General features: G+C 35.3%; 2 protein-coding genes across 7 annotated transcripts in view; both read left to right on the top strand.

Moving 5' to 3' along the window:
* LOC142351008 (transcription initiation factor TFIID subunit 8-like) overlaps positions 1-27,762 on the top strand; it is a 158,814-nt gene that overhangs the window by 29,163 nt on the left and 101,889 nt on the right. The gene's annotated exons all lie outside the window — the stretch shown is intronic.
* On the top strand, positions 228-26,634 carry LOC142351234 (uncharacterized). Of its 5 annotated transcripts, none has more exons than XM_075403374.1 (6): positions 228-822; positions 4,517-5,337; positions 7,886-7,996; positions 17,133-17,569; positions 22,335-22,584; positions 24,930-26,634. In XM_075403374.1, the coding sequence occupies exons 2-6, from the start codon at positions 4,620-4,622 to the stop codon at positions 26,483-26,485; spliced, it is 3,072 nt and encodes a 1,023-aa protein (XP_075259489.1). In that variant the 5' UTR covers positions 228-822; positions 4,517-4,619; the 3' UTR covers positions 26,486-26,634. The 5 variants fall into 5 exon arrangements, with proteins under 5 accessions (XP_075259489.1, XP_075259485.1, XP_075259488.1 ...); XM_075403370.1 differs by having other exon boundaries at positions 4,287-5,337; XM_075403373.1 differs by having other exon boundaries at positions 228-835.

The following is a 27,762-nucleotide window of genomic DNA, read 5'->3' as shown; positions in this document are numbered from 1 at the left end:
AATCCAGATTTCGCGTACGTAAACGCTTTGCAAAAAAATGCTGTTTTACTTAAATGTTTATAATTGAGTTTTTCATAATAACTGAGCTCTCGTCATCTTAATATGGTCATCGAAGGTTCACATTAGTGGCATTTTATGATAGCCGTAACTGATAACAAATAATTCTCAGTCCGTCATATTAACTGATTTTAAAACAAATCATCATTTACATTAAAATCAACTTTACATTAAATTGCATGAAACAAAACAAACATTTTTTCCACATTAAATTATACAACACGATACATCAATTAGGTTCCTATATTTTTCTAATTTTTTGCTGGCAATGCGATTTTTCTTACACCATAATTTTGCTTGAGTCAAATACTGATGAAATGACATTAACTAGAACGCGTAACCCCGGCAAGCTACAAAACAGAGCCAAATGAATCAAAGTTACATATATGGGCAAATATTATAACTCCATGTTCATTTATAACCTGCTCTCAACATTTTACTTATCCCTACTGACGGTTGAAAAATTCCTCGAAATCAACTTTGCTAGCATTTAGTATCTACTCTGAATCGACTCCTATTGCATCCATTTTCGATTCCAAGATTGAAAATTAAGATCAATATTTGTCTTTTCATCTTTGTTAACGAAACGTATCGTTATCTACATTTTTTTATGAAATCTTTTCTTGTTAATTCTTGATTTAATTTATTTATGACTCCTACTGCCTGATTTTTTCTGCATGTTTATCTGAACAGTATGACCTTCGATCTGAGGAGTTCCAAATTGCTGATCAATTTCCAGATTTTCATCGGTTTTTGCTCTGCCAGGTTACAGAGCACTGTTCGTGTTTTCGTGCGCTCAAAAACATTTCTGATCTTACTATAGCATTTTTTGGATATATTCTGTTTCGGGCCTCCCAGAGTTTTTTACGCCCCCCCCCCCCGTTACAAATTATATGTTGTTATATAGCACGTTACTATGTAAGAAAAAAGCACGTGTTCATGGGGTGGTAAAAAATATAAGCTCACTAAGGTGGGGGAGGGCAAAACAGAATAGATCCCATTTTTTCATCAAATAATCACAAAATTGACTTTATGAATAGAATCAAAATTGACTTTACAAATAGAATGTGTGTTTGGGGACCAGTTGTTTTGTCAACTAATGGCAATTATAGTTAGTTTACAGAAAATTTTTTCTTCTTTTTGGATGTAAGATATGGTGTGATTTTTTTTTATTATTTAGTTTGTGGTTCATTCTCTCCAAACCAATTATGAAGCTTCTTTAAATCGACAATCAAGGATCTGGCATCTGCAAAAATATAGCAAGAACTGAAACATTGCAATCAATTTACAGATGGGTTAAATTGTAACTAATCAAAAGCGTGTCATTCACTACTTCAAAGAAGTTATAAATTTATGATTTTTTTCACATAGTTCATTAGGCTGGAAAATTAGAATAATCAATTCACCGCACTTTCAATAACAATGAAAAACATTAAAACATTGTGATTAGATGACATGTTAATAAAAAAACTTATCATTTTTAATTGATTATTGTACTGTTCTAAAACATGTTTTCAAGATGCACAAAACCGACAAAAACCTAACGACAAGTTTTTTTTCATTCACCAGACTATTGTCTTCCAGCAAAAAACATCATTTCTCCAATTTCGTGAGTGCCTGATTAAATTTAATTCTAATTAGTGAGCAGCAAGGTCTCAATTCGTTCTTTACGTTCAAAAACAAACTTTTGTTATTTTTTTTGTCTTAACAAATTAACTCATTTTGTTCCTTATTAAACCGTCAATAACTGTTTGTGCAAAAATAGACAATTTAAAAAATGCTTTATAACTTGTTCCTTTTCAGACAATTTCGGATAATTTGCATTGTCAATTTTAAATGATTATCTTGCAATCTGTTGCAATATAACCATTCATATTGCAGATATGCACATTTTCCGAACAATTGAAGAGGATAAGCGTAAGACCAGATGGGTGCTTTCCAATCTTTTTGAATAAGGAAAAATACTTTCTATTGAAATTCGGATATTTAATTCAAATTAAATTCAATTTGAAAATGTTTCCCTTGAAAAACATGGAATTATGCCTTTGCAAAATTCTTTACCAAAACAATATGATGCTTCAATTTGAAGCAAAAGGAGTGAAACTATACCGGAACAAATTTTCACGAATTCTGCAGAGTAGCCATTTTCTAGTAGAACATCGAAATTTTAGCGTCTTCTTCAGAGGTGTTGCAGGATATGTATCGTTTCAATCTTCCAAGATGAGCATTTTTATTACAAAATGGAAAATTGCCCCCTATAAGGCAGACCCGATGTGGGCTCCTTTTACAGCCTTAAGATATAAACAGCTAGGGCTACTTATTTCTGTGCGCGAATTAGACTTACCTATATCTCTCAGACTAACCGACTCTGTAAAACAATGAGAGTAAACTTCTATTATTACGGTGGTTAAGAATTATAGCACCAGAGTCAATGGTATACACATGGTGTATCTAACTAAAAGACTGACTACAGTTAGTTCAGTTCTCTCTATATAAAAGAGAATAGTGTCTTCTCAGTCTCTGATTGGTGGAAGGTGCATATTCAGTATTTCCACTGCTACACCTGCTAATTTTTCAAGCTGAAGAAAACGTGATGATACATATTAAAACAAAATGTCCAGCTGCAATTGTGAGAATTCTGGACAGAATCTAGTAGAGCTTTTTTTCGCTCGGATGAATATAGTTTGCTGCATTGATAATACTAATATGTTTATTTAAACTTGAAAAGAAAATCCAATTTTTTTTAAAACTTCAAATAAAGATCCAGAATTTGTAATTTAAGTAGTAGACTTTGGATGTACCTGTTTTAGCTCAAATTATAATATGCATCTATATATTGAGCGTCAAAGTAAATTACTTAGCAACCAATAGTTCTACGAATTGAAAATTTAACTTCTGCCTTGGAATTACGCGTATTTTTAATAGTATTTCAAGAAAAATTTTTAGTCGCTCATTCCAGTTACTAGTGTTTTCGCCTACATATCGACCTCAATTCAAACGTAATCGTACACTCATTGAAAAAAGTAAACAAACAATTCATAATTATACATCGTAAAATGCCGGATTTTGAAGTCCATTTAAGTTTCCTTTTGATTTTTATATCAGTTGACCTATAATCTTTACGGTTTAAATGTATCAAAATTCAGTTGAGCTGAAACACTTATTCTGGCCCTTTGTTTTGATTTTTAAATAAATGGACGCATCATCATCAGAGCGTTCATACATCTAAATTTGATCATATATCTTTTCTCGATTTTTATAGTTTTACGCAAAAGACAACTCAACCATAATTGAGCAAACGTTAAAAGATATCATTTTTGTGATACCTTTTTTGGCTGCGAAACATGGATGGATTTCACCAATTTTAACGTTAAGGTACCTGGTAATTTACCACTACGTGTTAACCCAATCTTACTTTTGATATTCAGTCTACTTCTGGATGACATATATCGTTTTCATCATCAACGTCCTGACTAAAGAAGTAAATGATAACAAAAACTCTCATTTGTCTATATTTTTATTTAAAAAAATTATAGATATAAGTTTTTTCAACGACCAATTTTATGTTCAAGGCCAATTCTATGTTCAAAGCTAAGAACTAATTTTAGGTCCAGTTTTATTGGGAAAACTTTCATTAAAATAGAGAGACCACGATATGTTTAGCTAACAGAGATAAAATATCATAAAAAGAAGCTAGTTGAAAGCGAAATAATCCAAAGTTAAAAGTCACTCAAGTCAGAAAGTAAAGTTAGTCGCCAGGAAACTTTAAACTGTCAGTACGGATAGCTAAAAAGACGAATAAATTATGAACCGTTGACAAAAGTGAACACACAAAATGAAATTTTAAAGGCAAAACTTTCTACCTAATGACACCATTAGACTGAAAAAATGTGGCTCGTTAATTTGATTTTAATCTCAGGTGATGCATAATGATCTGAAAATTAGTAGGTCTGAATTTAAAAAAAAAATTGACAAGCCTTGCTAAAAAAGAAACCACAATGAAATTTTCCGTGTGCAACTTTAAAATTAGTTCCACGTTAAATATTTTCATCATGATCATGAAATGAAATTGTTAAATTGATAACGAATGTTTTTGCTTAAACAGATTTAGGCAAGATTAAGTCGAACACTTTTGCAGGAGAACTCAATTTACTGCTGATTGCGAAAAACTGGCAAACTTTACCTGGATTTTCTCCACAGTCAGTTTTGTAAAACTTAGACTATTTAAGATTCTTTTGATTTTCAGTCAATTTTTATAAACTTTATGAGCAACAGAAATCATAATGTTAGTTATTTTTTCATCAAAAAGAGGCAGCGAAATGTAATTTGATTTCAAATTTTTCAATTCCTGGTACTTTTGTTATCGATTTTACATGAACTTGATTATTCGAGTTCCAACCCGATTCACTGAAGTTTTTAAAATTTAACTTTTCAGTTATGTAATACCTGTCGTTTACAGCTCAATTACTGCAGTTACTGATCATCGTTTTTCCCAACTTTTATAACCTTTGTTCCCATTTTTCTTCTCTCGCAACTTATAAGAAACAGACTTATATACAATTATGCCCAGATCATCGCAGAAAAAACAAACTCGCCCAAAGAAGTTTCGTTTTTCAGAAGGAATTTACTCTACTTTGTCCAGCGCTACGATAAGTACCGATGATTCTGAAAATTTCGTACGAGAGCGTAGCAAAACGCCTTCTGATAAAACCACTTCGACAAATTTTTTTAACCGATACCATCTACGCGGCGATTTTAAATCCCCTACGGCTCACAGACCTGACAGGTTAGGACAAATATATCTCACTGATAGCAATGACACTCTACAAAGTGAGGATGAAGTCGGACACAAACGCATCGCAAGTCTAAAATCGAAATCAAAAATCAAAAAACAAGCACCTGATAAAAAATTTACCAAACTGAGGAGCAACTTCACGGGCCTCATCAGTCCGGCTCGATCTATTGATCATAAGTACCCTCTTGAACAAAGAAAGTCCCGATCCGAATCCAATTTAGCCAGCATTATTCTAGACTCGGAACTCGAGACGAGGTTTGAGGAAAGATCGTTCGCTACACTTCTAGCAGAGCACAGATCAGAAAACGCCGCATCTGAAATAAACTTGAATCTAAGATCAACCAATGTTGAGCCGATTGTATCCAGCAGTCGTGGAACATTTTTTTATTCCGGCAGTTCAGGCAGCACTTCAGAAGAAAAGCTTGATTCCGAAACACAGACCCAGTCCATAAGTCAGCGAAACTCCAATGTCTCCCATTTGACAAGTTAGTAGAAAATTAGTAGAGAATTTTTACCTACTAACATGGTTTAAAAACAGTTAAAAGGGACCCACCGATCCGATCAGATTACTTCTTTTCTAATTCAAAGAAACAAATTCAATTTTTTGCCATTTTTATCACGTCTTAACCCTATTTTTACTAGAAAATTTTCACTAGTAAAATCTTGTTCTAAGAACGGAAAAGACCCCGAAAACATGTTGCGAAAAGAGACTGTTGATTGATCAATCTAGAGTTGGGAGGATACACACGAGAGAATTTTGGAGTGTAATTTGATTGTTACGAGTTAAAAAAATCTAATAGATGCATTTTTCCTGAAAATACAAAGCGTCAAGTTTGGTCAATATCTTTTTCGTCCTCATATTTTTGTTTAGAAAACGGAAACATAGCGAAGATGAAAAAAAAAATTCAAATAAAATGCTGAAAAAATCATTTGCTTGCTTTTTTCCCTCAGTTCAAAAAATTGTATAATTGTTTCCCTGCTAAGGTCAGAAAAGAATTTCTCTGCAAAGGTCAGAAATGGTTTGATTTCTCTGCTAAGGTCACAAAATGTCTGTTGGTTCCTAGATTCAGACAGAACGTCTTACTTCCCATCCAATTGCTTACAGCAACGTAATGTTTACATGCTTTTTTAAATGAAAATATATGGTGCCTTTTCGTATGGGATTCTTCATAAGAATTTAGTCAATCCTAAATTTTCAAACTCCAAAAGAAATCAATTTTCTATACCTCTGATAGGTAAATTCTTTACAACGGTTAAGAAATTAAATTATATCATCTTAAAAGAAATGAGGGTCCAGGGTCGGGTAGAGATCTCCCTGTTGTCATGCGCGTATAATTTCCAAGTAAGCGTTGCTTGCTTGTGAATTTTCTTGATTACAAAAATGTTTTAATAATTTCAATGTGTGACAATATCATTGAAAGAAGAAGAAATGTTAAAGCTGAGATTTGAAATTGACAAATGTTAATCCATTTACAAACATTCATAATAAGATGTTCTGAGATAATATTGTGATAGGATTTAAAACCACCACGTTAGATAAGACAATGAAAAAAAGCAATCAGCTGATCAGAAAGAACATCATTACAAGCGCCTAAATCCATCGAATCAAATCTAATTTCAAAAAAGTGACTCTGAATAACGGATCAAATAAAATGATTTAGTAAAAAATATGCTCACCCGGACTGAACGTCCAGTCTTAATCAGTCTTGTGTTAAATCTAATCTAAGCCAAGATAAAGTCACACATTGAAATTATATAAATGAATTTTTACAATTATATAAAAATTCCTTTAGGGGCTTGCAATGATCTTCTTTCTGATCAGCTGATTGCTTCTTTTCATCGTATTACCTAATATGATGGTTTTAAATCCTATCACAATATTATATCAGAACATCTCATAACAAAATTTTTGTAAATAGATTAAATATCTTCGAAGTCAAAACTCTGCTTCAGTTTCTTTATTTCTTTCAAAGATATAGTCACACATTGAAATTAAATAAAAAAATTGTAATCAAGAAAATGCACAAGCAAGCCACGCTTACTTGAAGATTATACGTGCATGGCAACAGAGAGATCACTACCCGACCCTGGACCCTCATTTATTATAAGATGAAATAACTTAAATTTCTAACCACTGTTAAGAATTCACCCAATAGAGGTATAGAAAATTAGTTTCTTTTTGGCATTTCAATTTTTCAGGACTTTGAAATGAACAATTTTTATTGTTGGTTTGCGTTTGTTTGGTAACGAAATAAGAAGACCGGCGCTTGCATTGGCCCAAAAAAAACTCTCCAAGGTGTATAAAGAAAAAGAAGAAAACACCAGCACTTCCACAAAGATTACGTGACGGAGAACGAAAAAAAAATTCTGATATCGCCCAAAGATGCCTGCCATGGCCACTTTTTTCTGCTCATTGGAAAACAGCTTTGGGGCAATTAAATACTAGCTTGGCTATACTAGCAAACATCTCGAAAAAACCTTTTTACAAATTTTGCTAATTTGCTAATTTTGAAATGCATTAATTATAAATAATTTATTCTTCAACCTCTACATTGCCTGAATGCGTAATAATCAAGACTTGTCAAATCTTGTTCAAGATTTGACTCAAGACTTTCCAAGTCATGACCAAGACTTGACTTAGATTTGACAGGTCCTGAGCAAGTCTTGAGAAAAGGCTGAGGAAGGACTTTATAAAAGATGTGATCAGTACTGATTTGTCAATTCAAGGCGTGTATTTCACTGGAAACGTACTGATCAAGAATTGAAATTCATTCCATGCGGTTCACTTTTACAATGTATTATGATACAGAACTAGAAACCAGTTCAAAGCGGGGGAAAAATCTCAAAGTTGGGAAGGGATAGATGCCTAAATGATCTGAGAGCAATTGTTAAGTAGCTCAAACAAAGATTGTTCACCAGCTTGTTTCTGATTTTCGAGTAAAATTTACATTTTTAAAAACAATACAAAAACTATTGATAATTTGAAGCTTCAATTTCCAGATTTTTTTATCTAATGAACAGCTTGTGTTTAAGGGATAGATGCGAGGGAAAAACTGAAGGACTTTGACGAAAATGGATCTGTTATAACGCGGAAAAAGATTGGGGGGGAGCAATGTTATGCCTGCGCAACGTCCAGAATATACAGTAAGTCCTCTTCTTTCTGCGCGAAATAAACCTGCGTTATACTGATTTTCAGCTTTTAATTCGGAATGGTCGAAAAATTTTTTTGTCGTAAAATGGTCGTAAAAGTATTTGAATGCAACAAAGAGAATGATGCAATACCATGAAAATACCGTGATTGACAGAAATTGAGGATGGAAGATTTTCAGACGCTGTCCTCAAACTGGCTCCACGACATTCAGTTTCATCAAAATTGGCTTACATTTTGGCGTTCAATTTGAAATTTTCTCGAAATTTTTTGGAGGTAGTTTTCTTGGCTCATTTTCAATTCCGAGAAGTTTGTCCCGGCTTTTATTCCTAAAAAACCACTTCAATTCTGAATATTCGTTAATTTTGAATATTTTGAACACTTCGATATCAAAATTTAGCCCAGAATTAAATGTTTTAGTCGCAAACAATTTGGACATATCACCAAAAATGAATAAACTGCCCTCAAATTTAGCATAAAATTCTGGTAGTTCTTCATTATATATTGTTTGAGGTTGTATGGTGGCGCTGTAACTGTGATCTTAAAAAATTGGTTAGATTGATGGTCAGCGAATTACAGAACAATCAAGCACGTAAATCTTCAAAGTAGTTTTCAACAAAAAAAAACAAGGAGGCCCGCCAGTTGAGGTGTGCACTAGAAATGGACCAAAACGTCCCAATACGAAAATTTCTCTGATCAGACGGTCCCAAACCAAAAGCGCTTCCAGTCAGACTCAACCGTGTTTGACAGTTTGTGTGCGCTCGAAGAGTGTTCGAGTCCGCTCCTGTTCAGACCCAAGTGGGCTCGAGAGTTTTTGTAGGCTCGAAAAGACCTGCGTTCGCAATCAGACCCACCTGTGCTTGATGGTACTTCTGATCCGAGTCCCGGGCCGATGTGCCACAGCTAAAAATTGTTGAAATTTTAAGATATGTGTGATATCTCTGACTGTAGAGATACAATTCGTGTCACAAATCCACTTAGAGTTAGGTGAATGGATTCGAGGTGCGAATCCAACTTTTACTGAATTATTGGATTACCACTTTTAGACTTAGCAACAATCGTGTTGCGATTGCAGACAAAATTATTGAGAGTGGAATTCCTCCTCAAATCCAATAGGATCTCGACTAGTGCAAAACAGACTACATTGAATGCAACTGAATTCAGTAACAAGATTCAAAAGAATGAATAAATAATCAAAAGTGGGGGATGTGAACAATCTGAAATATTGACTTTTTAGTCGGCGGTACATTACTTGTATGTGAACGAGGACAAGAATAAATGATTTAGTACAACTTAATGAATATGAACTAAAATAAAGTACAACCATACCACATATCCTGGGCTGAGCAAAATTTTAAACTGCAACAGTGAAAGTTTTATGATAATATTAACATATGTACTGGTTAATATAAATAATAAAGATTGTGAGCAACAACAGACAAGTAGCTGAGGAAGAGTGGAAAGGTAGCTCGAATGTGGAAATAAATTAAATCAATGTAAACTGTCAACGTTTACAGTAAAATGTACGCACGCAATATAAATTAAAGCACAATCGCAATGCAAATCCAGCAAGAGTATAACACAGGAGATATGGTTACATGAGCAACATCAAATTTAACTAAAGAATACCCAACACGAACACAAATTTAAGGTATACACTAGACATAAAATGAGTGGAAAAGTGATACAATTCCACATTTAACTGAACAATTACAGAAGTTAAATTTTAACAATTGAACAATTAATGATGAAAGTTTAAGCAGTTTTGATTCAAATTTGGTTTTCGGCGTCAAAGACGCTCATACTTATTTCCCGTGCATAATCGTCATAGTCATAATCCACAGGTGACCATGTTCCCACTGGAGGGGGCGCAGGAGGGCTCACCACTCGCAGTTTGTAATTCGTATCAGGAACGGGAGGCTGTGCTGCTTCTTCCTGAATGATAGTTTCTATCACACGATTTGCGGGTCTTTCTTTTTTAGAGACAGGAGCAGCCGAATCGTCACTCAAAGAACACACCGAACTTTCAAATCCATAGTAGTCAGGCGCGCGGCGATTACGTTTAGTGTGAGAAGTCGATGGAGAGGCAACCGATGATGTTGCAGAGGAGGCAGCAATAGATGAAGCATTGGAGGTGTTCAGCGTGGCAGATGTAGTACGAGAACGTTTACCTTCTGCTTGGGGTTTTCGGGGTTTTCTAGACGCCATGGCTTTAGAAATGTTGCTGTTCGCAGATGAGACTGGTTGGGGCGATGACGGATTTTAATTTCTCCGCGGAATTTTTTCTTCAAGTCTTTGGTATGTTGCGCAATCTTTTCCTCGGTCGTTTTTTCATACGGCAAAGGTCGACATTTAGCGTATTCCCATAAATCTGTATTACGTTCGGCACGGGTGCCGAACTTAGCAATATCGCAATTTCGGACACTGACCTCTGGTACTCCTGGATTCTTAATGACTGTAGTAGTATTAGATGTACGGACAACTGTACTGCCGGGGGCCAGGGTTTCCCAGAGTCCGCGAAGGTCTCGTTTCAAACGTTTCGTTACTTTCCGAGCCAATTTAAGGTCCAGTGACTGCTCTGTCCGTGGGATCGGATTATTCAATTTTGGGTGCAGAATGAAACGGGAGACAGACTTGTTGTGATCACCATTGTAGCGGCGACCTGCGTCTACCTGAGCTCTGTGCATGGCCTCGTCAATCAAAATATCACTGCGATCCCCCGTCACCCATCCATTTTCGTCCAAGTAGTCTTCAACTGGGACGGTATCAGCGTCTAAATAGTGGTGAAGAATGTTTTCATATGATAAGTTAGATGATTTAGATGTTGTATTTATATTACTCAGAGGTGTATTTGGCTTTCTTCCAAAATGTGCTTGGAAAGGTGTTACGTTTGTTGTCTTTTGTTTACATATACGTAATTGATATACAATTGACTTTATTGCTTCTTTAATTGTGAATGTATTATTTCTATTGTCTAATTTCATACAGCCTAAGCGTCTTTTAATAGTTTGTATCAAACGCTCCACTAATCCTATAGCTTTATGATCATTTGCTGGGGCAGTAAGAATGTTAAAATTATGTTGTTTACAAAAGTTTTTAACTTTATAACCTATTAGGCAACGTGCTTGATCTAATCTAATCTTTCGAGGGACACCGTGAATTTGAATATAGTCGTCTAAAAATTCAAGAACATTGGGTCCATTAGCTTTATCAAATACTTCTACAGAAGGATATTTAGAAAAACGATCAATACATGCAAGAAATTTAATATCTTGATCTTTTTCATTGGTGATTGGACCTCCAAAGTCAATTTGTATTTCTTCATTCGGCTCTGTACATGGCAATAAAGGTTTCCATTTAGACGCCGGAATAACAGGTTTAAGATTCTTACCAATATCAGTACAAGGCTTGCACTTGGCCGCTTTGTTCAAAATTTCTCGGTGCATATACGGCCAGAACGCGTATTGCCCGAGCATTATCATGCCCCAACTTCCCGGATGTGTTAAGTGGAGGCTTTCCAAGACCGCGTCCTGAATCGAATGTGGAATCGCTACGCGTTCGTCCACACAAACACATCCCGGGCGGACATGTAAATCCCTCCAGTACGAGAAGAGATAAAGATTCACTTCCTTACACCTTTGGGGGTCGTTTTGAAGGATGCAGTCACGTACTTCCTTCAGAACTGCGTCTTTACTGGTGAGAACTGCCAAGAATCCCTTTGTGAAGAGTTGTGTTAAGTTGTTCTCAAAGACTTCTTCTTTTGACAGTTCCAAGTTTGGTGATGTTTGACCTTCATTCGATGAGCGGGTGGTATTCACTCCTGAATTGGGAGTAGATTGGAACGTGACCCTGCTGTGTGTAGGGGGAGTTTGCGGATTAGATACAGAGCTGCTCATTGCGTGGTTATGAATTGAATGGATATGTGATGTGTATGATGGGAAATTAGAATGAGGCTGGATTTGAACTGGCTTTGTACTACTAGTAGAGAGAGATTGGAATTGTGCTGCGTTTGCAGAGTTTTCAAGAAGCAACTGAGTTGTGTTACGATTAATGGCAGAAAGCAATTTAGAATAGTTTGTTAAGCGAGGATGCGAGGCACGTGTGGAATTTGTGTGAGTAGAGCTGTTAAAGTGCTGTGATTGACAGGTTTGTGGTGTGGTATTTACATAAATTGCAGCAATAGCGTCAAGAATGCGGGTAATTGTTGCTACCGCATATTCCTTGTCATATTTGTTTGTAACTTTCGCTTTTTGATTTGGTTGGCGCGAAATATAATCTACCAGCCCCATTTTTGCACTGTGTATATGTTCAATATTAAAATCAAAAGGTAAAAGACGATCGATCTAGCGTGTTAATCTACTATTATAGGATTTATTTGATCTATGTTCTTTCATAATGGATAGTAATGCTCGGTGATCTCTGATAATTGTGAATGATTTGCCAAATAAGTATTATTTAAAATATTCTACAGACCACACCACACCTAATAATTCTAGTTCATTAATACTATAGCGTTCCTCATTAGAGTTGAGGAAACGAGATGCAAATTCAACTCTGTGCCAGCCCGTAGGCGAATGTTGTTCTAATGCTGCTCCTAAACCTGCTCTTGAAGCGTCGCATTTGATCCGCGTTTCCAAGTGAGGATTATAGTGTGTGTTTTCTGTGGTGTTTGCAACTTTATCTTTGATTGCTTGGAAGTGTGTATCATGTTCAGTGTTCCAAATGAATTTTGTGTTCTTTTTTAATGAGGGAAGAAGGGGATGACACAATTGGGACAAATTAGGGATAAATTTTCCGAGGTAATGAACAGAACCTAAGAAAGATCTAAGTTGTTTTAAATTTTTAGGTGCTGATAGTGAAGCAATTGCCGCTGTTTTTGACTCAAATGGAGCTATTCCTGATTGACTAAACTTGTGTCCCAACCATTCAATTTCGGTTTTTGCAAAATGACATTTAGGTAAGTTGATTCGTAAGTTATCCTCATCTAATTTCTTTAAACAGTTATAGACGAGTTTTAAGTGGTCATCTTTAGAACCACGACTAACTACTATAATGTCATCCAGAAAACAATAGATATTTTGAAGTCCGACTAAAGTGTAGTCCATCACTTTTTGGAAAGCTGCTGGCATATCAGTTAAACCGTAAAAACCTGTAATAAAACGGTATGTTCCAGTTCTCTCACCGCTAATAATATTAAAGTTACAGTGTTGAGCCATCTCCGGGTCTAATTTAAATTGACTGTATGCGTACTTCAAATCCAGTGTTGAATAATATGGTGTTTCTTGTGATGCGGATGTATTCAAATTCTGTTGAATTGTGTCAATCAAATTATCAATATTTGGCATTTGATATTTGTTTTTATGAATAGATTTATTTAAGATTTTGGAATCTAAAGCTAATTTAACTGTTTTATATCCTTTAACTGTAATGACTATAGGTGAGATAAAATTTTTATCTGAACAACTGTTTAATTTTATGATGTGTTTTTCGTCAAGTATTTTTTTAAGTTCTATGTTAACTAGTGGTTGTAAGTTAATTGGAACTCGTCGCCCTTTTTGATGTTTAGGTGTAAAATCATTATGAAATGTTGACTTTACTGAATGTTTTAAAGATTTACCGACACGGGTGATCTGGAAAATCAAAAGAGATCTGCCTCTTGATTGGACATTGATTTTGATCAATATTTGCAACTTGTTTCAATTGAATAACAGAAAAGCCTATCTTTGGAAAGAGATCTCGTCCAATGATGACCGTCTTCCACGACAGTTACATCAACGCCCGTGGCTATCCAATCATTACACTTTATTGATGTGTAATGACTGGATAGCCACGGGTCGGTGACCGTCTTCCACGACAGTTACATCAACGCCCGTGGCTATCCAGTCATTACACTTTATTGATGTATTGATTACACCAACAACCTTGATTATATCATTAAAAAGGTTTTCAGATCTTGTATTTCGGGTGACTTTATCCAATAGCTTTCGTTGCATTCGGACCCCACTGTGTCCGCCAGACTTTTGTTTACAATACTGCATACGCTGCCCGAATCCACCAATGCTTTTGTGTATGTATTTCCAACACAAATGACTAAATTTACGGGTTCTACCTCACGAGTGTCGGTTTTGATGGAAATTGCAGCTACACAGTTATCGTTATAATCTTCGTAATCAGAGTCGTAGTTGGCATCGTAAATGCTTTTCTGCTGTAGAAGCTTGCTGATATTGTTAACTTGTTCCGCCGCCGTTGTTGAAGTACCTACTGTAGCCGCCTTAGAAACCGAGTCATCTACATAGTTTACTCTAGGTTTTGGTTTACTGGATTGTTTTGGTTTGCGACAAACTTTTGCAAAGTGATTAGCGATTCCACAATTTTTACAAGAGTTTCCACGAGCAGGACAGTTTTGTCTATGAGAAGGAGTCCAGCCATAGCCACAATTTGGGCAAATCGTAGGTTTGACAAATTGGTTTGTCGGTGCTCGGGTTTTATTCCACGATCCTTGAACACTATTTATCGATTGACTTGAAATTTCATTTGTAGTGTTGGGAATTGGAGTTCCAGAAATTTTCAATTGGTTTTGTATTCCCATTTCAATGTTCATTGCAACCTCGAGAGCTTTTTTAGCCGTCCGTGTTTCTTTGAGTAGCTCCCTTTGGATTTCACCATCTTGCATATTAGCAATGAAGACATCCCGAATGATCGACTCCTCGTGACTTCCCAAATCACAGTTTAGAGACAACTCTCGAAGACGCCCGTAGAACTTTTTCACAGGTTCTCCTTTCATTTGTTTTCGAGTGAGAAATGTGTATCGATCAAATGTGATATTTCTTTGTTTAGTGAACACACTATCAAGACAATCCCAAAAAACTTTTGTTGTCACTCTTTCGATCTGGATACTCGGTTCTTGCGAACCAAATATTCGTCTTCCTTCCATTCCCAAGCTGAGGTATATTAGAGAGACTGCTTTGCTATCACAGTACTTCCAAGGTTTTTCTCCACACAGTATGCCAACAAGTTCTATTTTTTGACATCTATTAAGCCACGAATTTTTGAGTTATTCATTTCTGGTACGTCGATCTCGTTCACTTTGAGCTGTGCTATTTTCGACATCATCCTCGTAAATGGGTTCTGGGGGTAGAGTGACTCTGTCCGGAGGGTCGTCAAGGAGAGTGTCAATTGAAATTCCTTCTTTAGCCATGATAGCCAATTTTAGCATGATCTGCCATCGATCCCATCGCAATGGAGGTTCAAGTGTTGGTTTATCCCAAAAGGGCTCGATTCCCAAGAGTGCACGTTCTTTAGTTGCTGACTGCGCCATGTGATATCTCTGACTGTAGAGATACAATTCGTGTCACAAATCCACTTAGAGTTAGGTGAATGGATTCAAGGTGCGAATCCAACTTTTACTGAATTATTGGATTACCACTTTTAGACTTAGCAACAATCGTGTTGCGGTTGCAGACAAAATTATTGAGAGTGGAATTCCTCCTCAAATCCAATAGGATCTCGACTAGTGCAAAACAGACTAGATTGAATGCACCTGAATTCAGTAACAAGATTCAAAAGAATGAATAAATAATCAAAAGTGGGAGATGTGAACAATCTGAAATATTGACTTTTTAGTCCGGCGGTAAATTACTTGTATGTGAACGAGGACAAGAATAAATGATTTAGTACAACTTAATGAATATGAACTAAAATAAGGTACAACCGTACCACAATATGCAATAAATGCGGTGATGTTTTTGGAGATTTGCGCTTTTTAGAGGTAAGTGCGGTTGATGCGGAAAAAAGGTTTCGCCACTAGAAACCCCAAAGCCTAAAAGTTTTCACCGCATACTCAATGGAAGATATTAAACAGGATTTCAATAAGAAAGATCTTGGTGTACAGTTAATCAAAATTTTCTAAGTTCTCTCATGAGATCCATCGGACTTTGCATGCATCGCTGATAAGAGCGCTGCTTTATCGTTGGCTCCTGTTCAGCCAACATCTCAGTAAAAGTATAAGAAAAAATTAAAACCAAAACAATGCGCTCCAAATGGCCTTTGATCCGACCCATTTGCATTCGAAATTGTTTTTGATGAGACTCAGTTGCCTTCGAAATGTTTATGATGAGAACGGGTTTCAAATAAAAAGTAAATAAAGCTTTGAAGTTTAAAACGTGACGGAACATAAAGTACGAACAAATGTGTAAAATAGAAACGTTATTCAGACACCAAGTCTACAAGAAAACAGTTTTTATCAAACATCCAATTAATTTTGCACAACAACAGAACATCAGAATCTAAAATAATTTTCCGCCCAGTGCAAATAGATTTTCAAAAGAAGGAAGAACATGGCTTTAAAAGCATCTGGCTGGGCGAAAACTGTTCACTTCATTTAGATTTTTAATTTCTGTATCGAGACAAAAATGCAGTAGGTGCCAGAGCACAAGGCGGAAAATCCACAGAGGACAAACCAGTTCAAACCGCTAAGGAACTATTAAAAAATCAGGCAACAACACCTCAGGAGCAATACTCATGAATACTAAACAGTCGAATATGCAAAGCGCCCTGCACGTGAAAATTTTAGCATTCTGAAGCTTAGAGTAGCCAGGAGGATCCCAGAGAAACTCAATGATGAAGAAAGCAGTAAAAACAACTCAACATAGGTGTTCGGGATCGACATTATCAGGTTGGTTTCAGCGGAAGTCAGGTGAAAAGAACGCTAGTCTAACGCGCGATCCTAGGCCGCTCTGATCAGACCATTTCCCAGATTTTTATCATGCCCACTTATGAGACCATGGTGCAACCCAAAACCTTCTGATCAGACCGCTGTGCGACTCAACAAATGGTGCGACCATAGTGCGACCCAAATATTTCTGATCAGATTATCGTGCAAACCAAATATTTTGTGCGACTTAAGTTTGCTATATGTTTTTTCTCTTTTATGGCATTTTTCATTGCAGAGAAACTTTTTCAAGAATTTTAGGAAAACAAATTTTTGCAAAGAGATATAAACTGTCTTTTATTGTTCTGGGCTAGTCATTTTTTACAAGATTCCTGCAAGAATTTTTTTAAATCTTTGAAAAACATGCGTTGACTTTGTTGTTTGTGATTTTAATTCCTCTTAATTGTTTTTTTCGTTTTTAGATTGCAGCGCAGAAAAAACGAGACGAATTGATATTGGAGGAAATGAACGCTATTATCATCAACTTCAGCTGAGCAGTGAAGAAATGCTGCTCATAATTATCTACGGAAAGAAGGAAAACCAACAACAACAGATAGAAATTTTCTTCCCAGAATTCTCAACTTTGGGGCACCGGACCGTAAACTTGGAAGTTTTTGTTCCAAACAACGAGCTGAAATTAATTATGAACGACTGGATTCTAATTACTCCTGTTGTTTTTGTGTCACAAGCCGGCCACACTCCTTTCCTAAGAAAAATAGAAATTCGATTCCCGAAGCCTCAAACCATTGCCGGAATAGTTAAAAAGGTGCCTGGCAAAGACCTTGTGATAGAGAAAGAAACATTTTTGATCAAATCTTTGAGATTTTCACCGTCTGGAGTGGCTGCAAAACGACAAAAAGTGAGTTTAGTTAGTTGAAAAATTAAGAAAAACTTTTGTTTATGTTAGTTCTGAGCGACAATTATTTTGCAAAACATGTTATTCTATCTTCAGGGTCGACTGAAATGAACAGGTATGAACTGGTGCGAAAGTTGAAAATTCTAATATGTCCTCTCCCCCGTGTTTTTCATGCCCCCACTTGCAAGTCTTGTGGGAAGAAACCTTCATTATGGCCTTCATTTATCACAATTACTTCAACTAGCTTACTTTTATAACATGACAACACGTTACTTGCAGTTATTCAATCAATTTGAAAAAAGCACAGGAACAAAAATCAAGAAAAAATAGTGTTTAAATCGTAAATCCCCCCTTTGCTGCTCGAAGAATACAAGTATCACTGTCGAAACATTGAGTTTTAAATAAATTTCTTGGAGTGCACCTGGAGAGACCCAAAATTAAAGCTTTTCACATTGTACCGGGCAAACTGAATTACAACAAAATGCCTACGGATATTTTCAAGTTCATTAATTTTGTTAATCAAAAAGAATTTTTTAAGAAAAGACATGCCTTAGCAAACAAAAAAACGCAATCAATTGAAATTATATCCACTTAAAAGAGCCACTTCCAGAGAGCGAGGCACAAATCGAAGCAGAGGCTACGAAACGGAACATAATTGCAACAACACACAATTGTGTTGTCTCCGTGCTGGCTGCAAACAGCGAAAAAAATATCTTTCCGTTCGAGTTAACGAAATAGAAGACTCAGACAAATTTACAAGAGTTAAAAACAAATTTTCACGGATGATGATGTATACATCAGATCACACGCTGCTGAACGACAAAAATAGATCAAAAAAAGTTGAGAACTTGAAAACAAATACTGAAACAAAATCATCATTTTTGCTTTTGTGTTTAATTTGCCGTCCGTTTTCATAACTCCTATGATTTTGAATTTTTCCCATGATGTTCTATTGGGGAAAAAATCGCTGATTAGGTTTCTGAAAACTTGTGCGGCGCGTGACTTTAGAGAAAACCATCACTTGGTTGAACTCTTTGGTTAGAAATATTCTCTGTCCCTAATTGCGCTTGTGATTTGAGCAAGTCCTTTTTTGGACTGTGATATACGCACTCTTTCGGAGAAATTGATTTGAAGAAAAATAAATTCGTGATCTTTGCTTTTTATTTCCGGTTTTGTCGCGGGAACTGATTCCATATGATATTGTTGATGTGCTGAAAGTCTGTTTTGGCGTTATGTTTGATTGTTTTTGGTTTTTTTTCTTTATTTAAATCACTGCTAAATTTTGACATTGAGCTGTGAGTAGCCGCCTGCTTAGTTAGTTCGTTAATTAGTTAAAACAACAGCTATTTTTAAAAAACGTTTTGAAGAATCTCCAAACTGCTTCATTCGATCACAAACGAAAAATTTTGATGATCTACAAGTTTTGATAGAAAGCCTTAGCGATAAACAATCGGCAATCTGCTAACAGAAACGTATCTCAACAACTTTCAGAACTCTTATTAACATAAACAGAAAAAAACAGGAGTGGAAATCAAATTTTAATCAAAAAAGTCTACAAGCGAAATCAGTTAGCTCATGTAGTATAAATGGACTTCAGTCGTTGACTGTGAGAATAGCTGGAACCCTCGAGACTATCATTTATGTAACTTGCATATATATATATATATATATATATATATATATATATATATATAAACATATATATATATATATATATATATATATATATGCCTCCAAAGCAGTTATCATGGAAATCATTTCAATTGGTGAAACTGATTAAAAAAACCTATGTTGACAGTTTAGTAATAGAACTGAAGATTTTTCGTATCGTACGTTGTGATTTCAATAAAAATTATCTGATGAACAGTCAAAAACAAGAATGATTAAAGGAGATTATGATAGGCTGTTGAATGAAAATAGTTGACGCAAAATTTTTTGCCCTGAAACACCAAACGCTCAAAACTAAACCCAGATAGTTTTCTGCAATTTTACAGCAGAAGTAAAAGTTGGAAACTTCTATATCTGTCTTTATATTTGATTGTATACATGTGTTTCTTCGTTTTTATACGGGAACTCAGACGGAACACAAATTTGAGAGCAACACTTTACCAAAAAGGCAAAAACTCAAAGACATCTCCCTAATTGAGAAAATAAATTCTGTTTTGAAATAAATTCACAAAATATCAAAACTGTGAGGTTGTAAGATAGTCCATACAAAAAATTGAAAACAGCTTTAGGAGATTATGTGCAAAATTTAAGAAAATGTTTAGACAAAGTGAGGATTCTCTAAAAAAAACCAACAAGTTCAAAGTATGTTTATGCTAACAACGAACAAAAAACAAATGCTTAGTGTCTTTCAGGAGTATAAGTCAAAATACATCGAACTGTATGGATGTGAATTACATATCTATAAAATCTGCAGCAGCTTCAGTTGTCTACTACCTATCTAAACTAAATAAAACAAAGACGTTTTTCATAAATGAAACACGACTCACTGAAAATAACAAAAGGAAGGAGAAAACAGTCAACCCTATTTTTTTGTCCAATATCCCTCTCATCACTCTTTTAAACAATTTTTGAAACAAAATTATTTTGATTCCTATATCCATTTGTTTTTAGTACTTAGAATTTTTAAATAACGAACAATTTTTCTTTAAAGAAAAAAGAAGAACTGCGAATGCAGTTATCAACTTAGTTGAGTACAAGGAAACATCACACCAATCGTGTACGGAATGCAATTCTTGCATTTTATATAGAGATGCGTAAAATTTTCAATATTAACAGAAAAATACTGGTTCAGAGGTGTGGAATGTATGCGTTAAGAGGGCGTGTACACACAATTTTAGAATTGGGATACCACAGGGTCTACATAAGATCCAATTCTCAATATTGTAAACATAAATGACGGCAAAACGAACAGCCAGTACTCGATCATCACTATCTATGCGGATGATAATGGTGTTTGCACTAAATCGAATAAAGCAACTTTTCGTCATGAACATTAAAAGTTTCATCCTACACAGGAAACTGACTGAAAAACAATAAACATATTTTAAGCCCGGATAAAAGTAAGACCATAAATTCTAAGAATGAGTGGGACAGAAATATTGTCTTTACGATAAACTGTTTTAACGGAAAGCCGCTTGAAATCTAAATTCTTCAACTCCTTGAAAACGATTTCTAGACAATTAGAATCTGGAGAACACTCAAAACGCGTAGAAAATAGATTGGTACAGTTTAGTGGGCTTTTCTATAAAATTAGAAAGAATTTAACTAGCTTCCAGTTAATCAAGATATTCAAAACCTACTTAAAAACAGTCATACAAATGGGATTCTAATATATGGTACTGCCAGAAGATCTGGGATGCAGAAAAATGACGCAAAAAAAATAGAATACTGAGTGCAACCTTTTTATTTGGAAATTTGGCTCAGCTTCTCTCATCATAGAGAAATAGAAAATTTTTCCGCTCAGAAACTTCAACTGTACGAAGTTTTGGAACTGATGTCTAACTGCATAGGACGTAAAAATTGTATCATGGGCTCAAAATAATTCATTGCACAAAATGAACTGTCAAAACTGTGCTCAAGCGAAAAACGAGAACAAGTTCTCTAGCGAAAACGAGAAAAAGCTCAGAAAACTCTGAAATGGTTTTATCAAACTTGAATATGATTATGTAAAATTAGTTGAAAATTTAATTGAACCAGAGTTGAAGAATTTTGCCCAAGAAAAACACCAAAGTATAATTTACTGAATTAACATTTAACCAGATTATTTTATGCCTTGAATTAGACACCTTTTTCGACAAAAATCTTGCAAATTTGAACTCGGTTTTTAAATCTGGCCGGCCTTGTTTTTAAACTTATTTTAATTTTGAACTCCATTGGATAGCTTTTGAATTAAAAATCATAAAAATTGTTTTACAATTTTGAGACGCTTAAAAACCGACTTTATGATCTAATGGCGATTACTCTGGTACACTGCTTTAAAAATTTTTGATCAAGTGTGTGAATTCTCTATTTATTCTGTAAAAATACCAGCAAATTATCCCTAATTTGTCATTTACAGATATTATGTGGATTCATCATAACAGCACGCTATTTTGTGTAAAATTTAGCGCAAAAATATGAGTTATACTAAAATAATCAATTCCATTATTATCATCGTCATCAAAAAAGTCACAACCCTGTTAATTACAGATTGATATGAACACAATCATTGGTCAAATCTTTTTGAAATAAAGTTACACATGGGTTTTATCTATATGATCGTACAGATGAAAAGTAGAAAGAGAAGATGAAGAAACACAATAACAAAATTTCAAGCTTAATTACTGATTCAGAATGATTTCAGAGCCAACTGTGACGTGAATTCTGAATTTCTCTGAATCAGAGCAACATTCAGGGAAATTATTCTCTATTCTTCTGAATCAGAAGATTATTCAGAATGAATCACTGAATTAGCTCTGAATCAGACAATTTCAGTGCAAAATGTGACCTGAATTAGACTCTGGCTCTGTACTGAATTCGGCTGAGAGTTAGGTACGGGCACCAGTTGATACTTTTACCCTTAAAGAGCAATGAACAGGGATGAAACTTAAAAATTGAGAACTTCATGTACAATTCAAGCACAATAGAAAACAAAAAATTGTTTGCAAGATTGACATTGTTCAATAACTGATTTTACCAGCTGTGTTCGAAAATAAGCGCACTGAAGTGAAGTTCAAGACTTATTTTTGTTTATTTTTGTTTACTTTTGTTTATTTTGTAGGTGATATCATCCTTGAGACCTCTTGAGATTCTGGACGAGAGATATCTTTTCGAAATGGATGCAGTTTTTTTCACAATGAAACAACTACAAAAACCAGATGCTGCAGGAAACTATGAATTGGAGTTTAGCTGTCGGCCATTCCGGGACTGGCAAGAACATGATACTTTCAGATGGAAGAGAAATTGGTCCTATTATCCAATTGAGAAATCTCTAATCGAATCAAACCCGTCCATATCAATGGAAATTACAGGTTAGAAGTAGGAGCACACGATTTGAAACCATCAATTATTTCCCTAGTCTAGGCCTGGAGCTGTTAAAAGACACTAATCGACCATGAGAAAATCTGCCTTGTCTGAAAGTGTCCGTGAAAAACTGAATCTCGATATTATGGTCATCTCGAGCTTTTGCTCGACTCAAACTTTCGCTACTTTAACCCCCCCCCCCCCCTCCCCCTCCCCAAGTGCGGTATGCCTGTGTCTTGCCTCTGTGGGTGCAAAGAATATGCGCCTACTAAGCTGGAGGGCATCTATTTGTTTTCCTTGTTTTTCAGCTAATTTGCTCAAAAATCAGCGACAACAAGAAAATCACCGACCAAATTGCCATTCCTGGTCGCTATTTTTGGCCGCAAATTCTAGCGACAATGGCAACGCGATAATTGGTGACTAATCCCCCAAAATCAGAAGATTATATTAGTGCCGTCAACTAGATCAAAGGATAAGAGTCTACTACACTTGCCGCTATTTTCCGCACGCTGCAAAATGGGAAAACGTGCAACATATATGCAAAATTTGAGGCACTCGGACATTTTTGCAGTCGCTTACTTTCCTGATCTTAATACATGTTCTTAAAATACATGCGTAAAACAGTGACGATCCGAGTATATACACTCGAGCAAAGATACTTTCTGCAATTTAATGAGGGTACAAACGGAAAAGATCCAAATTATAAAAGCACTAATAATAGCTGTCGAGTGAATATATTATAGTCAACGGCTACGACCATTCAAATTTGAATTATTCAGAAAGCTGTAATGAAAGCAAAATCTGATTAAAAAACTATTGTGAAATTTAACGTTTTTTCCAAATAAAACTACTTCACAAACAAACACAATGCTGATGAAATGATTTTTTTAGTTATTACGCTAACCAGTTCATAGCTCTGCGATCGAACTGTCAAAATCGTTTAATTGCAAAAATATGTCTCCTTGCGCATCCAAATGCTAATGAGTAGAAATAAGTAGCACAGCAAATTGTAAGAACAAAAAAATAGTATCTTCTGCTGGATAATGAACGTCAAAGCCTCTTTTTTCTAAAAGCAACCTCCCGATTCCCTCCTTAACATTTTGAGCCTAAATTTAATCCGAGATGCTTTGTTTTCGCAGCGCATACAAAAAGTTCTTAGTTTGTAATTTCCTTTAAATTTGGTCTAATTTTTCTCTGCTTTTTTTCTTTGTTTTAAACGTCTGTCAAATCTGCCAAGGTGTTTTTTTTGGCACTCAAACATCAAATTTTTTTCATTTTAGAAGGCTTAGCTCTTGTTTTTCTTCTGTGGTCAATTATTGAAAAGTCACAGCCTCATTGAGGCTGACTCTTTAATTGTTTCAAATTGATCGGCTCCCATGTTCGACTAAACTGACAACAGATGAAACCAGAAAAATTGGAATCGATTTTAATTATTTGCAGACCCAAAGAAAACTATAAAGAAAACAGTTTCAAACTTCAATCGGTAAGTAACTGAACATCAATGTCTGTTTCAATTGACCTCAGATAGAGCTTACAAGATTAGACAGAAGGATCTTTTTTCGGTTAAGACCAAGCATATCAGGAAATGAAATAACAAACTGATTTTTTTCGGCCGGAGGATTTTGCCTCCAAAAAATGTGAGTAAGAGTTAAAAGATAAGCATAGGAACCAAAAAGCAGTGTTAAAAAGACTTATTAAAGACTCAAATAATAGAGTAAGCCCAGCTGAGAAACACGGTGATAAAACAAGTTGGCGGTTATGATAATGCAAGGCAAGCCGAGAACATCCCCGTGTGATGCAATGTTTTAAAGGTCAACTGATTGGCTACTCATAGAAAAATGCAGCATTACTTTTCAGCTTACAGCTTATCTTCATCTAAAAAACTTTAAATTTTTTCTGTCGGTTCATCTTTTAAGACATCCTGACATTTTTCAAATAATCTGATCTTCACTTTTGTAAATTCAACAAATCCTTAGTTGTAAAATGAAATCTGTTTGACTTCCTTTAGAAAAAATTAAGAAGGTGGGTTTTTTCTTTTCTCCGTTTGTTCCAAAGATTTTTGTAAATTGCAGGAAGATTTGATCTTTTCATGAAATTTGATTTTTCAAAAAGAGATTTCCGAATTAACATTCCATGCCCTACGTAACCATATAATACTGCAACTTGAAGTTCATGAAAAATGTCGTTTATCAAGAGAAATTAGAAATATAGTTGGTCAAATTTTCTTCGAAATTTTTTGAATTATAGGAGAAATAGTCAGAGTTTTTGAATTTATGGCCATTCTTAAACACTCAAATGGTATTCGTGCTCAAAACAGTAATTAAAATAATTTTGAGCGTATGATTTGTTTCAGCGGTTAATGCACCGATCGATTTTGTTCGAAGATTTGCTCCTCAGCTCTTTGTGGTTGGTAATTCGTCAAAAACAGTCGATGAAGTTATGGGGGAAGAAATTGCCAAGGGCAACTGGAAAACTCTTAGAACAGATGCATACAAATTGACGTACAATTTCACAGAGAAATTACCCAAAGCGCCGCATTTTATTTCATTCTTACTTGGGGAGAAGGAAAAAGTTGATTTTCGTGTAGTAACGAAAGACGAACTTTCAGCAGAATCGCCAAAAATTGACCCAAAACAACTGCTTGAGTTTTTGCAGAAACTCGGCCCAAACTTGATACCCTTTCTTGTAAACGAGATTGGTGTTAAAGAGAGTTACCTGTACGATTTCTTTCTGATTGACTTCCAGGAAACCCTCCGTTTGCTTTTGACTGACCCAATTGTGAACCCATCGCTCCGTTTCGACCACCCTCATTACGATCATTTCATTTTTGGAATTGAAATTACTTTAAGAGGTTCCTGCGATGAATTAGAAAGCTTCGCCGCGTCTAGTCTCGAAAAGACTGACGACAAAGTTGAAAGAGTTATTTCGATAGGCTCACAAAAATTTGAAAAACTTTTTGGTCATGATTCGGCGAATCGGGCTAAATCGGGGGTGTTAAATTCGATTGGTTTTACAACTTACGACTCATCTTTGAGACGAGAAAATATCAAAATTTTATCAGACATTCTTATGTTCATTGATTACGCGAAACTTTTAGAACATATGAGAAACGCATTCGAAAACCCGTTTTACGGATTGAGACTGTCTCAAATGTCAGACGAAATGCAGAAAATTTTTGTTGACCCCAATGATTTGGTTCAAACTGAAAATGTGGAAAACATTACAAACGGGGCAGTTGGATTTTACGACTCAGATGAATCTATACAACTAAGTATTAATTCACGTTCCGCAAGTGTTTCCAACCAACCTACTTCTGAATTTTATCCCCAGCAATTTCGCGAAAGATTTGGTACGCATAACCAAAATCAAAGCTTTACTGAAATAATACCCCAAAGCGACCCTGAATTTCAAAGAAATCAGATTTTTGGTTCTTCATTATCTCATGACCGGAGGCTTGGTTATGAAGATAGAAGCATCGCCGAAATGAACAACTTTTTTCCCGATAGCGTTATTTTCAGTGATCAGTTTAACAGTACAGCAGAAATGCATGCATCACAAATATCTGATCAAAACTCGGAAATTTCATTTTCTCAAAATCCGAATATAACAAGCCCGAATAATGTGAGATATAGTTCACTTTCGGACGAGATGATTAATTACTCCTTGTACAATGACACAAACAGTGGGAACGAGTTTGGGCAAGTTCAAAATGGCCCAACAGGTATTCCAATTGCTGCTGAGGTTTCTAACCCTCAAAATCAAGGACAATTATCTCGTGAAGAATCGTTGGAAACAAGCGAACTTATTGAAGACCGTCAAACAGCTGAACGTTTACCAGTTGTTGAAGCTGAAATCCTAGTTATCGACAGAACTAGAAGTGGAACCAGATATTACGAAAGCAGACTATGAAACCTATTCTCTCGCTTAGAAATAATCTTCATGTGCAAACTCTTTTGAGCATTTTTGAGCCTTTGAACTACATTTACGCTACATTCGAGTTTATACATATAAATTGTTTGTACGTAAGAACCTGTGTTCAGGTGTTATGTTTACCATTGACTACCATTGACTCCTCGATGAGAAACTTATTTGAGAGAAATTTTTTCAAAAATTGGTGATTAAGAATGCGAGGCCGGCTTTTATGTGGCAGTTCTCTCAATTCAGTATTAAAATTTTATTGCCACATTATAGGAATAAGGGAGTAAAAACAAACCTAATAGCTGATAGTGTACAGTTTTTTGCCCAGGTGAAACTATAATGGAAAAAGAACGGACAAACCTGAAAAGATTAATTTGAATAAAAAATGAATGAGATCATGGAAAGAAAACAAAGTGAAGGGACAACAGAGTTTTAGGGAAAAATTCTGTTTATTTTTCAAGTTCAACTGTTTTTCGTTCCATTGTTGCTTTGTAAGTAATTTCCTCGTTTCGTAAAATTCTGTTAATCGCTTAGTATTTTTCAGCTAACTAGTCTTATTGATGTAAACGCTTCCGTAAACGAGAGCCAACAAAATCGTAAAATCACTGCGTCAAACGAAATTTTCAATTGTGGGCTGCAACAAAAGAAATTAAAACGAGGTTTATAAAAGTATTCTTTTATAAATTTCTTTTGAATTTTTCTGATAAGCAACCTATCCACTAAAAGTACGTTGCTTTTTTTATTGGCGTTGGTGTTTTCATTTTACATTATAACAAATTTATAATAATTAAAAAAGTCCGTTTTAAATCAAAATGACCTATTGTTTCCCCTATTTGGTATTATTTTAATCTAATTGTGATCTAGGTTTTTTTAAGCAAATTTCAAAAGCAAATACTAATTGTTCTTTTATCAGTTTTGTAGGCTATTTGTTCTGGTGAGCTTGTCTTTCTTGTCAGGTAATTATTCAATGGCAAACCAAAGTATATATTGGCGCATGACATATATTTCCTGAGGCTCTCTGGGCTTTTATGAGATCGAATAGATGCTCGCATTTCTTTAGTTATCTATATTCTCGCATCCGTTGCAATCAAGATAATATCAAAACCGCTTACTGCTGTAATTGTTAAGGCTTCAGCTAGTTAACTGAAAACTACACGGAACACTGATCGCTTGAGGCTTATGATGTCGTGAGGTACCACAGTGAGGTGCCTGGTTTTCAGCTGCAACAGATAAGGGCTGACAACCAAGCAACTCACTGTGTTAAATAC

Source organism: Convolutriloba macropyga, chromosome 12 (assembly GCF_964194025.1).
Source record: "Convolutriloba macropyga chromosome 12, txConMacr16.3, whole genome shotgun sequence".
Lineage (NCBI taxonomy): Eukaryota > Metazoa > Xenacoelomorpha > Acoela > Convolutidae > Convolutriloba > Convolutriloba macropyga.
Note: the sequence above shows the minus strand (reverse complement) of the source record. Positions and strands in the feature narration are given on the sequence as shown.